This window comes from Nicrophorus vespilloides, unplaced genomic scaffold (assembly GCF_001412225.1).
Source record: "Nicrophorus vespilloides isolate i.1.1-1 unplaced genomic scaffold, Nicve_v1.0, whole genome shotgun sequence".
Classification (NCBI taxonomy): Eukaryota; Metazoa; Arthropoda; class Insecta; order Coleoptera; family Silphidae; genus Nicrophorus; species Nicrophorus vespilloides.
The window spans coordinates 30,847-43,058 of NW_017100105.1; the positions used below are offsets into that span (position 1 = coordinate 30,847).

Below are 12,212 nucleotides of genomic sequence, written 5' to 3' on the forward strand. Positions count from 1 at the left end.
TTGCTCGCTTCCTATTTCACACGGGTCGCGTGCTCCGCGGCTTCGGATCGATAAAAGAGTGCATCGATTTTCGTGCGAACCCCCGGAGAGGAGAGCCAGCCGGCGCCACGGAGGCCGCGCGCCCACCACCACCTCCACCACCCTCTTTCTCTCTACATCCATCGTCGTATTTCGCAATTAATCGCTCTGCTTTGCTTTTGTTTCCTCTTTTGTTTTTTAGGAAGATGTGGTTCGAGATACTGCCCACCTTCATGATAGTCTTCGTTGCCATGGCCATCCCGCACTACGCAGCCCGCGGTTTGAACTGGCTTATCGTGGGTAACTCCTATCGTCGCCAACTGCTCACCGGCTCCGAGACCACGAATTACTTGAGGGATTCACGGCTCACAGGACATCCCTACAAGATTCGCGGTCTCGACTCTCTCTTCGAGGAAGAGGCCCGTGATGACGACGAAGAATGCTACGACGGTGATGACGATGATAGCAATAATAATAAGAAAGACGGCGGAAAGGATGATTAGCATGCGGAGCGCGTGGTGTTGTTTTCGCATTGCAATTAGCGCTGAGGTCAGCCGGCTATAAATAGGCGCAATTAAAAATTATGATTTGATTCGATATTTGCGAGACATGTAAATTATTTAAATAAATAAAATGGAAACAAAAAATACGTACGAGGAACAACAAAATTTAATAATAAACGAAGCATCCTTCTGACTCGCGCGCTGCGGCGCTAACAGTCGTTGCGGTTGGCGGAGGGCCAACGGGCAGTCGGGGCGTCGCGACGCCTAAGTATGGACGACGAATTCCTGATGGTCGAGAACCATCTTCTTTCTCTCGCATTGCATTGGAGGAGCACCGATGTTTGTATTAATTTATGTTTTTAAATATTTTCTTAATACTATCTTTAGCTACTTAGGTGGTTAAAGAAGAGATCTTCAGCTGCTACAAAATGGTAACAGCGTCAGAGAAGAAATTAGATACGACTTTGCTACAATTTGTACAACTGGTACCGATTATTTTAAGTTTTTTTTTTATAAGAGTCTCCTATTAATCCTATCTTTAGTCACTTGCAGCATGGTTAAACCGAAACCCTACAGCTGCGAGAAACTGTACATGACTTTACTCGTAAAACCGGAACTATATTTTTTTTTTAAATCCTATTAATATTACAAAGATTATTAAAGAACTTTGTAATTACAAAACTGGAATATTATTTATTTTTTCATGTAATAAACACATTCACGCTATGGCTACTAATTTGGTTAATCAGAAATACAAAACTGGAAGCGGAAAACTAAATGAATGTAAGTTTTTTTTTAGCTATTGAAATGCTTAGAAATAAACTCTAAATACAAAAATCAAGTGCTCCTGTTAATCTTATCTTTAGCAATATACATAGTTATAGAGAAGATGTAATAAAGTGTCATCATCGATTTAAAATAATAGTAAATTTGTAAATCTGAATAAAAAAAATATTATTTTAAATTTATTACAATCCAGTCTTTATCTATAAGCATAGTTAAGTTTATTTTCTAATAGGCAACATTGGAACGGAGAAACGGTATTATTTTATGTTTTGAAAGATGTTCTTTATCCTGTGATTATGTACTTTTATGGTTAAAGAGTTGCAATAAAGTGATAAAATTAATGCGGTTTTACTACAAATTGTGCAAGTGAACCAATAAATTGTATTGTTTTAATTAAGATGCAGAACTGGAAGCGAGAAACGGTATTATTTTTGAAGTTGTTCCAATTGCAACCTCGTAATCACGTCGTGGTAAGTATATCAAAACTGGAAAAGAGTAAAACAACAATATCGTTTCTCTTAATCTTATATCGTTAGTTACCAAAGTTTTTAAATTTCCTAGTCCTAACTTCAGTTACTTCTATAGTTTTAACTGCGATAAAATGGTGACAACATCAGAGAAGAAACATAGACAAGCCTTTGCTCCAATTTGCAGAACTGGATATGAGAAACGGTATAATTTTTAGTCATTTTTATGGTTTTCGAAGGTGCTCCTCTTGGTCTTGCCTTTGGCTCCTACAGATTTATTGCGACCACTTTCTTTTCTTGCGTTGTGTTTGTATATGTTTGTGTGTGTGTGTGTGCACGTTTCCTTATGCCCCTTCTTACCATGAAGCACGTGAAATTTGAGAAGGCAAACGAAGCACAACACACCCGCAACCCTCGCTCACTTGGAAAGCTATCGGTTTCCCAGCTGAAATAAGAATCGGGGGGTGCTGCTGTCGCATAAATCATATCGTCGAGCCAGAAGTTAATGCTCTCACGAACTGTTAGACATGTTAAAGAAAAAATAGTGAAAGAGAAAGAGAGAAGATAAGAAAAAAATGAATGTATGTATTTTTGTGAGTGCGAGTGTGCAGTAAGTAATAATAAAAATGGGTTAGAGCCAAGGCGGCGGTGGTATTATTATTATCAGAGCGCCATAAATTCTTTCCCCTCTGGGCCCCGAAGGAAAATGTCATGCAATTAAGCACTTAATTCCTGAGGCCAAGAAATTGTAAGCGCGATAAGCGCGCATGAAACTAGAAGAGATTGTGGCCGTTTGAAGAAGAGAAGATTGGAAGTGTTATGGGTAAGGGCGGAAAATTTGGTTCGAAACTGTGCATCTCTTCGAGCGTGTGTGTTACGTAAATAACACACGAGGAGAAAGAGAAGTATAGAAATAAGAAGCGTAATCTTGTTTACGGCTGGGCGAGAAGTGACGCGGAAACGGGACCTTTTGGACGTACCGCACCTCTCCGACCCCTCCGCGCTTGATAAGCGAGTCCCGTGTTTGCGTGGACATTGGCCCTCTTCGACTCCGACATCTATACTTTTTATTTCGCTTTAACTTCTCTCTCTCTCTCACGCTCTTTCTCTCCATTAACTTCCACGTGTCGGATTGCTACTGCTTTTTTCTTTATTTCTTTCCTTCAATTCTCACGAAAGGAAGGAGGCACATACAAACACAAACCGATTCTAATCGCATTACGAATCCAGAAACCTTAGGAATACGCGCGCAACTAAGGATGATTGTGTGCTGTTTTTGTTGTCTTGGTTTGTTTCGAGGGCGAAATTAAAGAGCATGCAACTGTTTTGTGTGTGCGTGCAATAATTATATTCCGGCGCGAAGGCACGCACGACCCTCTCCGGCCGTCCTATAAATAATAACATTTTGCAAAATGTATAATTACGTATCCATGGCAACGACGGCCATAAATTTCCGAGGCGGCGCCGGCGTCGGCTCGCGGAGATCTCACGTGCCGGACGGCATTAGCGATATGCAAATCGCCTCCATACGGATCGATGAAACACCACCACCATCACCACCCCCTCTCACATCAAACGACGGCTGCTCGCATTCCAATTAATTTTCTTATATAAAACAGAATAAAAACATACTCTATATAAATATATATAATAATTTTCTTTGATTACGTTTCAAGTTATAATAACTGTTGAATTGCGTTAATAATAGTAATTGAGGCTCTCGGATTTTAATGGAGATAAATCTGAAGCGATTGATAATAATTGAAGCCCATCTGCAAGATTCGTCATAATTCGATGCTTTATGTTATGCAACACACGTTACAACCTACATTGATTAATTTGTGTTATATGCAACCCCAGTGTCATAATTAAATTTGTATCAACAATAAGTTTTTAGGTAGATCAGCAACCCTATGCATTGTTTGTTTAATGATTTTTCATTATAAATGTGTCTTTATTGTTGTTTATTTTTAGTTTTATATGACTGTTACAATAAATGTTATTACTTTTATAGTTTCTTTGCATGAAATCACTGTAAAGCGATAGGACAAATTGTGTAACCAATGGAAATAACGGACGAATGAGATTCGGACATGAAGATGAGCGCAGCATCCCTGTATCCTAAGTAGAAGTGATTGGTGCATGCGCCGGGTCTTCACTTCAACCAATAAGACTCGACGATTCAGAAGCATCCCCCTTCTCAATTGCACAAAGAATCAAGGGGAAAGTGAACGATTGAACTGCGCTTTAGCATTGGTTGATAAGTTACCGAAGGGTGATTGAAATTAGGCTGCAATCATACAAAAAAGGATTGAAGGGGTAATGAAAAATAATAAACACAATAATAATTATTTTATTTATTTTATTCTTTTAATATATTCATTATAGAAGCGAATTATCACAAAATGACAATAGAGGAATCAAAATAGTAGTAACAGTAAATATAGAGTTAAGTTAATGGGAGATTTGAGGGTTTCAATGTTTCACAACAATGTGTAAAAAAATTTGCGCACTTTTTTTGTGTTTTCAGTTAGAAAAATGGAGTTATTATTAATCAATTATTTATTAATTATTAAAGTAGTAACAAAAAAATAGTAGTAGAAATATTGCTAAGAAGTGATTGACTAAAGAACGTTTTGACTCTTGTGTTCCGTGTGTGTATGTTTCTTGGAGAAAATATCAGTCAGCACCAATAGAGAAAAAATCTCTTCGTCTTTTCTTCATATTTCGTTATCAATCTCTCCATGGAAAAAAAAATAAAATAGTAATAATTTCTACGAAGCTCTCAATCTTCAGCTTCGTCTTGTTCATCTCATCATCATTGTCATCATACACAAACAAACAAATTAATAATATAAACACATATATAAACATTCACGCTTTATACAATAATTATATAGTCTTATTTAAACAAAAAAAAATATATGGGTATGCTAGATCTTCCAGTGGCTCTTCGCTGTTTCTCTCGAAGGTAAGAATTGTTGCTGCGAGGAACCGCAAGGGAAGAAATTAAGTGTAATTGCGAATGCGAAGGGGAAGTTAAGAAAACAAAATAATAAAAAAAATAATAGAAGAGTTATGAGAACCGCCACCAAGTTTTTTTTCTTTTGCATTAGTTTCCCTTGACTGTGTGTAATTTTTCTTGTGTTTTTTTTTAATGTACACGCACTCGTTCGTGTTTGCGTTCAAAGCCACTGGAAAAGGTAGAGAGAATGTGGGGAAATCTCTCGACACGAGCAAAAGCGAATCGAATCGAAAAATTTCCCAATTAAAAAAAAACAATATTATTTGCTCTACAGAAAAAAAATATAAATTCAATTTTGGGGTCACCGTTATTGCTGATGACCTCCTGCCGCGCCGCTCCCGTGTCCGACAAATATTGGCAGTATTCGTTGAGTGTAGAAGAATGAGGAGTAGCATTTTACTGTCGGTCGTTTTTGCGGGGGGCGGCGGCGGCGGCAGTTCAAATTGAACACATCATAATTAAATATAATATAATACATTAATATCTCGTTATTAAATATTTTACTTAACTAGTATTTATAATATTTATATACTTTTATAAATCGATCGAGAGTATTTGAATATTTTCGTTTTGCATTTGGGACGGATGTTTTAGTCATTTTTTTTTAATCGTTATTTACGTGAGGTAGTCTGGACTGGGCTCAGCCATGGGTTCGGGCGTGGTAAACAGCGGGTTCGGGAACTCGGGCGGATGCGGCAGCGGTCCGGTAGCTTTCGGCCTGCGACGGTAGGCCATCAGCCAGCAGGAAACCGCAACCGCTACGGCGACGAGGGCCAGAAGGGCGGTGATGATCAGGGCTATGATAAAGCCGATCATCGATACGCAGATGTCTTCGACGCGTTGCGCGTCAGCCGACTGCTGCGGATCCGTGAACCGCTCCTCGCGTCTCTCGAACGTCAGGATGGCGTTCGACTGGATAGTGATTTCTTCGCGCAGCTGACCGTTGAGCAAATCGCCGGTGACCGCAAGTTCGGTGCCGTTGTCATCGTCGCTGTTGTCGTCGTCGATGGCACGTCTTCTACGGCCGAACGCGTTGTAACCTCTGCAATTGACGGGTTGACACTTGCCGAAGCACACGCGGATGTTGCACTGAAAGCGGATGTTGTCGCTGTTCGGGAACTTGAAGGCGTCGAAGCTGGCCAGAAGACTTTGCGTATCAGGGTTGTAGTCCCATTCGCCGAAGATGTCCGGTTCTGTAGCGCAGCCGTGTTCGTCGGTGACAATGTACTCGTTCTCCATGTTATCTTCCATAGTCTTGGCAACGCAGCTTCTGGCGAATCCACCGTAAATGGAGCCAGGCTGCACTTCCACCTGCAGTTGTAGTTTGTCACCGATTTCGGCGGAATTTATTTCTTGCCCGGTGGGGGTGACAATTCTCATCAGGCAGGTTGGTGGTGGTCCGGTGTTGGCGATAGTTCCAGCCGTTGTCAGCATGGAAACATTGAAACCGAGTGTCACGTTTTGTTCCCCAGTCTGGTACATACATTTGATGTGGTAGGCTTGAGCCTTGTAGGTAACCAGTTTCGGATGTTTCTGAATGACGAGCACGAAGCTAGCCTGGCCGTTGACGTGGATAAGACCGCAGTTACCGAATTGTACCTTGAAGATCTCATTTCTTGGTACTGAGTCCGGTGGAAGAGTAACGACTCTGCGACATTGCTCATCCTTGCTGTGTCCCTTGACATACAGCACTCCGTTGAAGCCTTGTTCGGTGATGTGGATCTCTACCTGGACGCCGTCCGATAAACAGCTCACAAGGATCTCCGGCCGTGGGAAGTCAGTTCTAAATGGCGATGTACGATCTAATACAAATAAAAGATAATTAAATACCATAGTTCATATGACAAAATCTTCGTGATACTTACTGCACAGGATCTCTGGATCTCCGGTGTATCCGGTTATGCATTGGCATACAGCTTCATGATTGGTGGCGTTGCAGAGAGCGTTCAAACCGCAGTTCTTAGTAGAGCATGGGTCGTCGCAAGTCTTGGTAGTTGGATTGCAAAACTTGTTATCGGGGCAGTGGTCGTCGTGCTCGCATTCCGGGCCGGTGATGGGTACGCAGTTTCCACGTGCGTCCAACCGGTAGCCGTACTCAACGGGGCAGACGCAATTGCCGCGCTCGTCAATAATGAGTCCACGTTCAAGGGCGCAAACACACCTACCGCGTTCATCCACCTTTAGGCCCTTCTCGATCGGGCAAAGAATGCACTCGTCGTTCTCGTTCAGCGCAGTGCTTGGTGGGCAAACGCAATCGCCTTCCGTGTTACTTATGAAGCCCTTGTCCGTTCTACATAATGCCACTGGAGAGAAAAATAAATTAATAGAGATATGTTCTATTGGCTATATTAAGCGATTGCGACTTACTCTTATCGCATTGTACTGCAGCGTTTCCTTGATATCCTGGTAAGCACTCGCAGATCATGGTCCTTACAGGGGTGGTATCCAGTACACGACACTCGGAATTGACGCCGCAGGGCTCGGTGGCCGTACATGGGTTGACGCATTCGCCACCGATGCACGCGGTTTGCGATGGACAGTCACCGTCAGATCTGCACTTCTCATCCTCTTCCTCCTTGGTGCAGCCTCCGTGGCCGTCGCCGTTGTAACCGGATGGACAAGCGCAGACGGCCTGGTGCCCGTAAGCGCGGCACTCGGCGTTTCCAGTGCAGGCGTTTGCATCCTTGCACGGATCCTCGCACCTCTCGTTGACGCAAGCCCTGTTCATCGGACAATCGGTGCTAGACCGACATCCGATCAGGACGCAAGCGACCTTCGGGTTGCCCATGTATCCTGGTGGACACTCGCAAATGGGGCGATGGTTGATACCCAGACATTTGGCGTGTGTACCGCAGGAAGTGCCGTCCGCGGCGCATACCGGGACGCATTGTCTGTTGATACATGTGTGTTGTGGTGAGCATTCATCGTCTGTCCTACAGCCAATCTTGCTACACTCCAGTTCTGGGTTTCCATCGAATCCTTGCTTGCAAGTGCATATTGGTTTATGGTCCTTGATTCGGCATTCGGCGTTAAGGCCGCAGTTACATGGATTCTTGCAGATTCCTTGAACGCAAGCCCTATTTGCCGGACACTCCTTATCCGCTACACAACCGCCAATATCTCTGACAGCTGTGGTGGCAGTGCAGGTTCCGCTGCCGCTGCTGATGTAGCCTGGAGGGCAGACGCAGATCATTGTTCTAACCGGTACCGAGGGTACGACTTGGCATTCAGATGGTGTATGGCAAGGCTCCAATACGGCGCAGGGATCCCTGCATTTGCCGCTCAAGCAAGCAAGGCGTGCCGGACATTCGTAATCCTCGCGACACTCGGGACGTGGTTCACGCCTGCAATCTACGAATGGATTTCCCATGTAACCAGCGGGACATCTGCATAGAGCTATGTGGTTCTGCACGTGACAGTCGGCGCGCGGCGAGCACGGTTTGTCATAGACGCATGGATTGATACATTGCGCGTTAATGCACTGTCTGTCATTGGGGCAATCGCTGTTCGAGGTGCAACCAACGACCAAGCATCTGTCCATGGGGTTACCACGATAGCCGCTAAGGCAGCGACATTGCGCGCGGTTTCTATGTACATAGCATTCGGCATTGACGCCACATGGGTCTTCGATCAGGCATGGATTGATGCAGTTGCCATTGGTACAAGCCTTTCCAGAGTCGCATTCAGAGTCAACTCTGCAGCCGATGGTGTGGCACGCGATGTTGGGGTTGCCTTCAAAGCCGTTCTCGCACGAGCATACCGGACGGTGGTTCTGTACATGACACTGGCTGTTGGTACCGCAGTCGCATGGGTTCCTGCACATTCTATTGATGCAGGCTTCACTGTTTGAGCAGTCATCATCGCTGGTGCAACCTGGTGGGCTTGGCACGATCACCGCTTGGCACTCGCCGTCGTTGTTCGGCACCCAACCTTCTGGGCACGTGCAGATCATCGTCCTTACGGGAATGGTGTCGAGCACCGAGCAGTGAGCGCTGCGATGGCATGGCGATAATTTGTAGCAGGGATTGACACAGGTGTTCTGGATGCAGGCCATCTTGCTCGGACAATCGATGTCCAGTTGGCATTCAGGCTGGCCGTGCTCGATAACTGGTCCCGAGCAGTAAGAAAGTGGATTTCCTTCTGGTAGGTGCGACGGACAGAGGCATCCGGCCGCATGGTTTTGGGCGTAACAGATGGCATTATGAGCGCATGGTGGATTTGCTATGCTGGAGCAAGGATCGACACAACGTTGTTGCAGGCATGCCTTGTCTCTTGGACACTCCGAGTCTACGTGACATTCGACACGTTCGCACCTTTCGAATGGATTACCGTTATATCCCGAGGGACATCTGCATGTAGCCCTGTGATTGTCTCCGTAGCATTCGGCACTTGCCGCACAAGGATCACCCAGAATGCAAGGATTTATGCATTGGCCATTGTAACACTGTTGGTCGTTACCACACTCCCTATCGGACTGGCAGCCAACTGTAAAAATGTATACAAGATAAGTTAAGAATTCATTAGTGTTGCAGTTTTAGATGTTCTTACGTTTAACGCATCCGGTTTGAGGATTTCCAGAGTAGCCTGGATTGCAGAAGCAGATCGGATAGTGATCGGTAACACGGCATTCAGCGTTCGTACCGCAATTGCATGGGCTTACGCAACGGGCGTTAACGCAGGATTGTGATTTGNNNGAAATACTTACGCGGTACACATTCGATCCTTGGATTACCTTCGTAGTTTTCAGGACATTTGCAGACGGCGCGATGGTTGTTAATAGAGCAGAAGGCTCCAATCGCGCACGGGTTATCATCAAGGCAAGGATTGACGCAACGGTCATTCCTGCAGGATTTATCGTACGTGCATTCGTCGTCAGAGTAACATTCCGGAATCGGAATTGGTAGCGTTGGAATTTTGGGCACTAAATAATACAAAAATTGAATATTCCATATACGACTCTATGTGTATTAATATAACTTACTTGTATTGCACTCGATGTGCGCATTTCCAGTATAACCTGGAGCACAGGTGCAAATAGCTTGGTGGTATCTAGAGTTGCATTGAGCGTTCACTCCGCACAGATCGACCTTGCAGGCTTCGATACAGCTTCCGCGAATACACTTATCCTTGTCAGAACAATCGGAGTCAACGTGGCATTGTGGAGCGTCGTGGATGACGGCTCTGCATCTACCGTTGTTGTCGATGAAGGTATCGGGAGGACATTGGCACATGACTGTGCGTAACGGCAAAGAGTCGAGTACTCTGCATTCCTGGTCGATGGTGCAGACGTTGTTGATGGCACACGGGTTTTGACACTTGGCGTTCATGCAAGCAAGCTGAGTTGGACAGTCGGAGTCGGTCTTGCACTCGGGTTCGGGAACGCGCGAGCTCAAGCATTCAACGTATGGACTGCCACTTGTTCCCAGAGGACAGCTACACCTAGGTTGATGATTTCTTCCGACGCAGGTGGCCGTATCAGCGCAAGTATCTTCATCGCAGACCGGTCTACAAACTCTGTTCAAACGATCGCAAGCCTCGTGGTCGGCGCAGTCCTCGTTATACTGGCAAATACCAGCGATACAGGAAACCATTGGGTTACCCTGTGTACCCGCCGGACATTGGCATTTAGAGTGGTGATTTTGTACGATGCACTCGGCACCGCGGCCGCATGTAGTGGATGCACAAGGATTCAAACAATTCTCATTGATGCATGATTTGTCATAAGGGCAATCGTTGTCAGATTTGCATTCCGCTATAAATATGGTATTCATTATCATTAACGTTGTTATTTATTTTAATGTTAATATTTAAATACTTACGTTTGTAGCAGAGTACTTGAGGGTTACCGCCCCAACCGTCCGGACATTTGCAGGTCGGTCGGTGTTGGATGGTTCTGCAGTTTGCGTTGTTTCCACACGGGTTGGCGTAGGTGCATGGATTTTGGCATCTCTGGTTCGTGCAAGCCCTATCGCCTGCACAGTCGGCGTCGATCGTGCACTCTGGTTTGTTTTTAGGCTCCTGGAGACATCTGATGAACGGATCGCCGATGAGTCCTGCTGGACATCTGCATACAGCCTTATGGTTTGTTGGTGTGCATTCGGCGGTCAAAGCGCAAGGGTTGGCGATCGCACATGGGTTCACGCACTGCCTGTTTAGGCATGCCTCTGTGGAGGAGCATTCACCGCTTGATTTGCATCCAGGTTCATCTTGTGGAGCTAAAGAAAACATTATTACATTAGTTTCTGAATCATTGCAAGCAGAAGGCCTATGCGTGTTGCTGTTTTTATAAAGTGGATCATTAGAATGGATTTGAGGACATGGAGGACGTAAGTTGGGTGGCTGTAAAGTAATAAAATTATTCTGTATTTGATGGATGATGGGAGGGCGCTTACCGAGAGTACATTCAGTATCAGCATTGCCTACGTATCCTGGTAAGCAAAGGCAGGACATTGTCCGCAGAGGGAGGGTGTCAACCACTGAACATTCAGCGTTGCGTCCACATGGTTTTGTCTCGATGCACGGGTTCTTGCAGGTTCCGCTAAAGCAAGCCAATCTGCTAGCACAGTCCGCATCCATTTTACATTGAGGTTCATAGACCACGGGCAATGTGTCGCAAGAGATTAAAGGATTGCCATTGTAGCCTGGTGGGCAAGAGCATTGCGGTCTATGATTCGTCACCGAGCAAATGGCTCTCGGGCCGCAGTTGCAAGGATCCTCGCATCTCTCATTTCTGCATGCTAAGTTATAAGGACATTCATCGTCAATAGTACACTCGGGTCGCTCGCATCTAATCTGCGGACTGCCTCTGAAGTGGTCTGGACAATAGCAGCGAGCTTTGTGGTTAGAGTCAGCTCTACATAAGGCATTGATTCCGCATTGGGTATATGCGCATGGGTCGACGCATTCACGATTCACGCAAGCTTGGATAGCCGGACAATCGGAGTCAGAGCGACAACCGATCTCGAAACAGGCACTCTGGGCGTTACCAGTGTATCCTTCACGACAGATGCAGATGGGTCGGTGTAATTGCACACGGCACTCTGCGTTAGCACCGCAGATGTTCGTGTTTCCGGCGCATGGGTTCTTGCATTGCTGGTTGATGCAGGCCTTATCGTTGGTACAATCAGAGTCCTGGGTGCATTCGGGTTTAGGTTCTGTAGAATATAATATATTAGTTAATCATTCGATATAACATTATTTTGTAATTTTATTTACCTTGGATATCTTGCAATCTGCACTGGATTTCGGGAACACCGATGTAACCTGTTGGACAGGTACAAACGGCCTTGTGGTTGATAGCTTGGCAGAGCGCGTTAACGCCGCAAGCGTCGCGACATGGGTCCCTACATTTCTGTGAGTAGCAAGCCTTGTCCCTCGGACAATCTTGGTTGATAACGCACTCGGGATAGATAC

The 12,212-nt window shown here is 45.1% G+C and overlaps 2 protein-coding genes across 4 annotated transcripts in view; one reads left to right on the top strand and one right to left on the bottom strand.

Moving 5' to 3' along the window:
• The first annotated feature begins 6 nt into the window (after positions 1–6).
• On the top strand, positions 7–1,489 carry LOC108568238. 3 transcript variants are annotated; one of them, XM_017929203.1, is made up of 2 exons: positions 7–864; positions 917–1,489. In XM_017929203.1, exon 1 carries the CDS (start codon positions 225–227, stop codon positions 519–521), a length of 297 nt encoding a protein of 98 aa, XP_017784692.1. In that variant the 5' UTR covers positions 7–224; the 3' UTR covers positions 522–864; positions 917–1,489. The 3 variants fall into 3 exon arrangements, with proteins under 3 accessions (XP_017784692.1, XP_017784691.1, XP_017784690.1); XM_017929202.1 differs by having other exon boundaries at positions 7–860; positions 909–1,489; XM_017929201.1 differs by having other exon boundaries at positions 7–860; positions 917–1,488.
• Positions 1,490–5,344: 3,855 nt separating this feature from the next.
• LOC108568234 overlaps positions 5,345–12,212 on the bottom strand; it is a 111,608-nt gene continuing 104,740 nt past the window's right edge. Inside the window, 9 exon segments of the mRNA XM_017929198.1 lie at positions 5,345–6,601; positions 6,665–7,102; positions 7,167–9,284; positions 9,348–9,505; positions 9,507–9,720; positions 9,781–10,551; positions 10,619–11,014; positions 11,192–11,953; positions 12,015–12,212. The exon segment at positions 12,015–12,212 is cut by the window's right edge and continues 4 nt beyond it. Coding sequence (XP_017784687.1) covers positions 5,415–6,601; positions 6,665–7,102; positions 7,167–9,284; positions 9,348–9,505; positions 9,507–9,720; positions 9,781–10,551; positions 10,619–11,014; positions 11,192–11,953; positions 12,015–12,212 — 6,242 coding nt within the window. The 3' untranslated portion in view covers positions 5,345–5,414.

Excerpts from the sequence above, each read along its gene's own strand:
- LOC108568238 (XM_017929203.1), top strand. The coding sequence starts at position 225 with ATGTGGTTCGAGATACTGCCCACCTTCATGATAGTCTTCGTTGCCATG.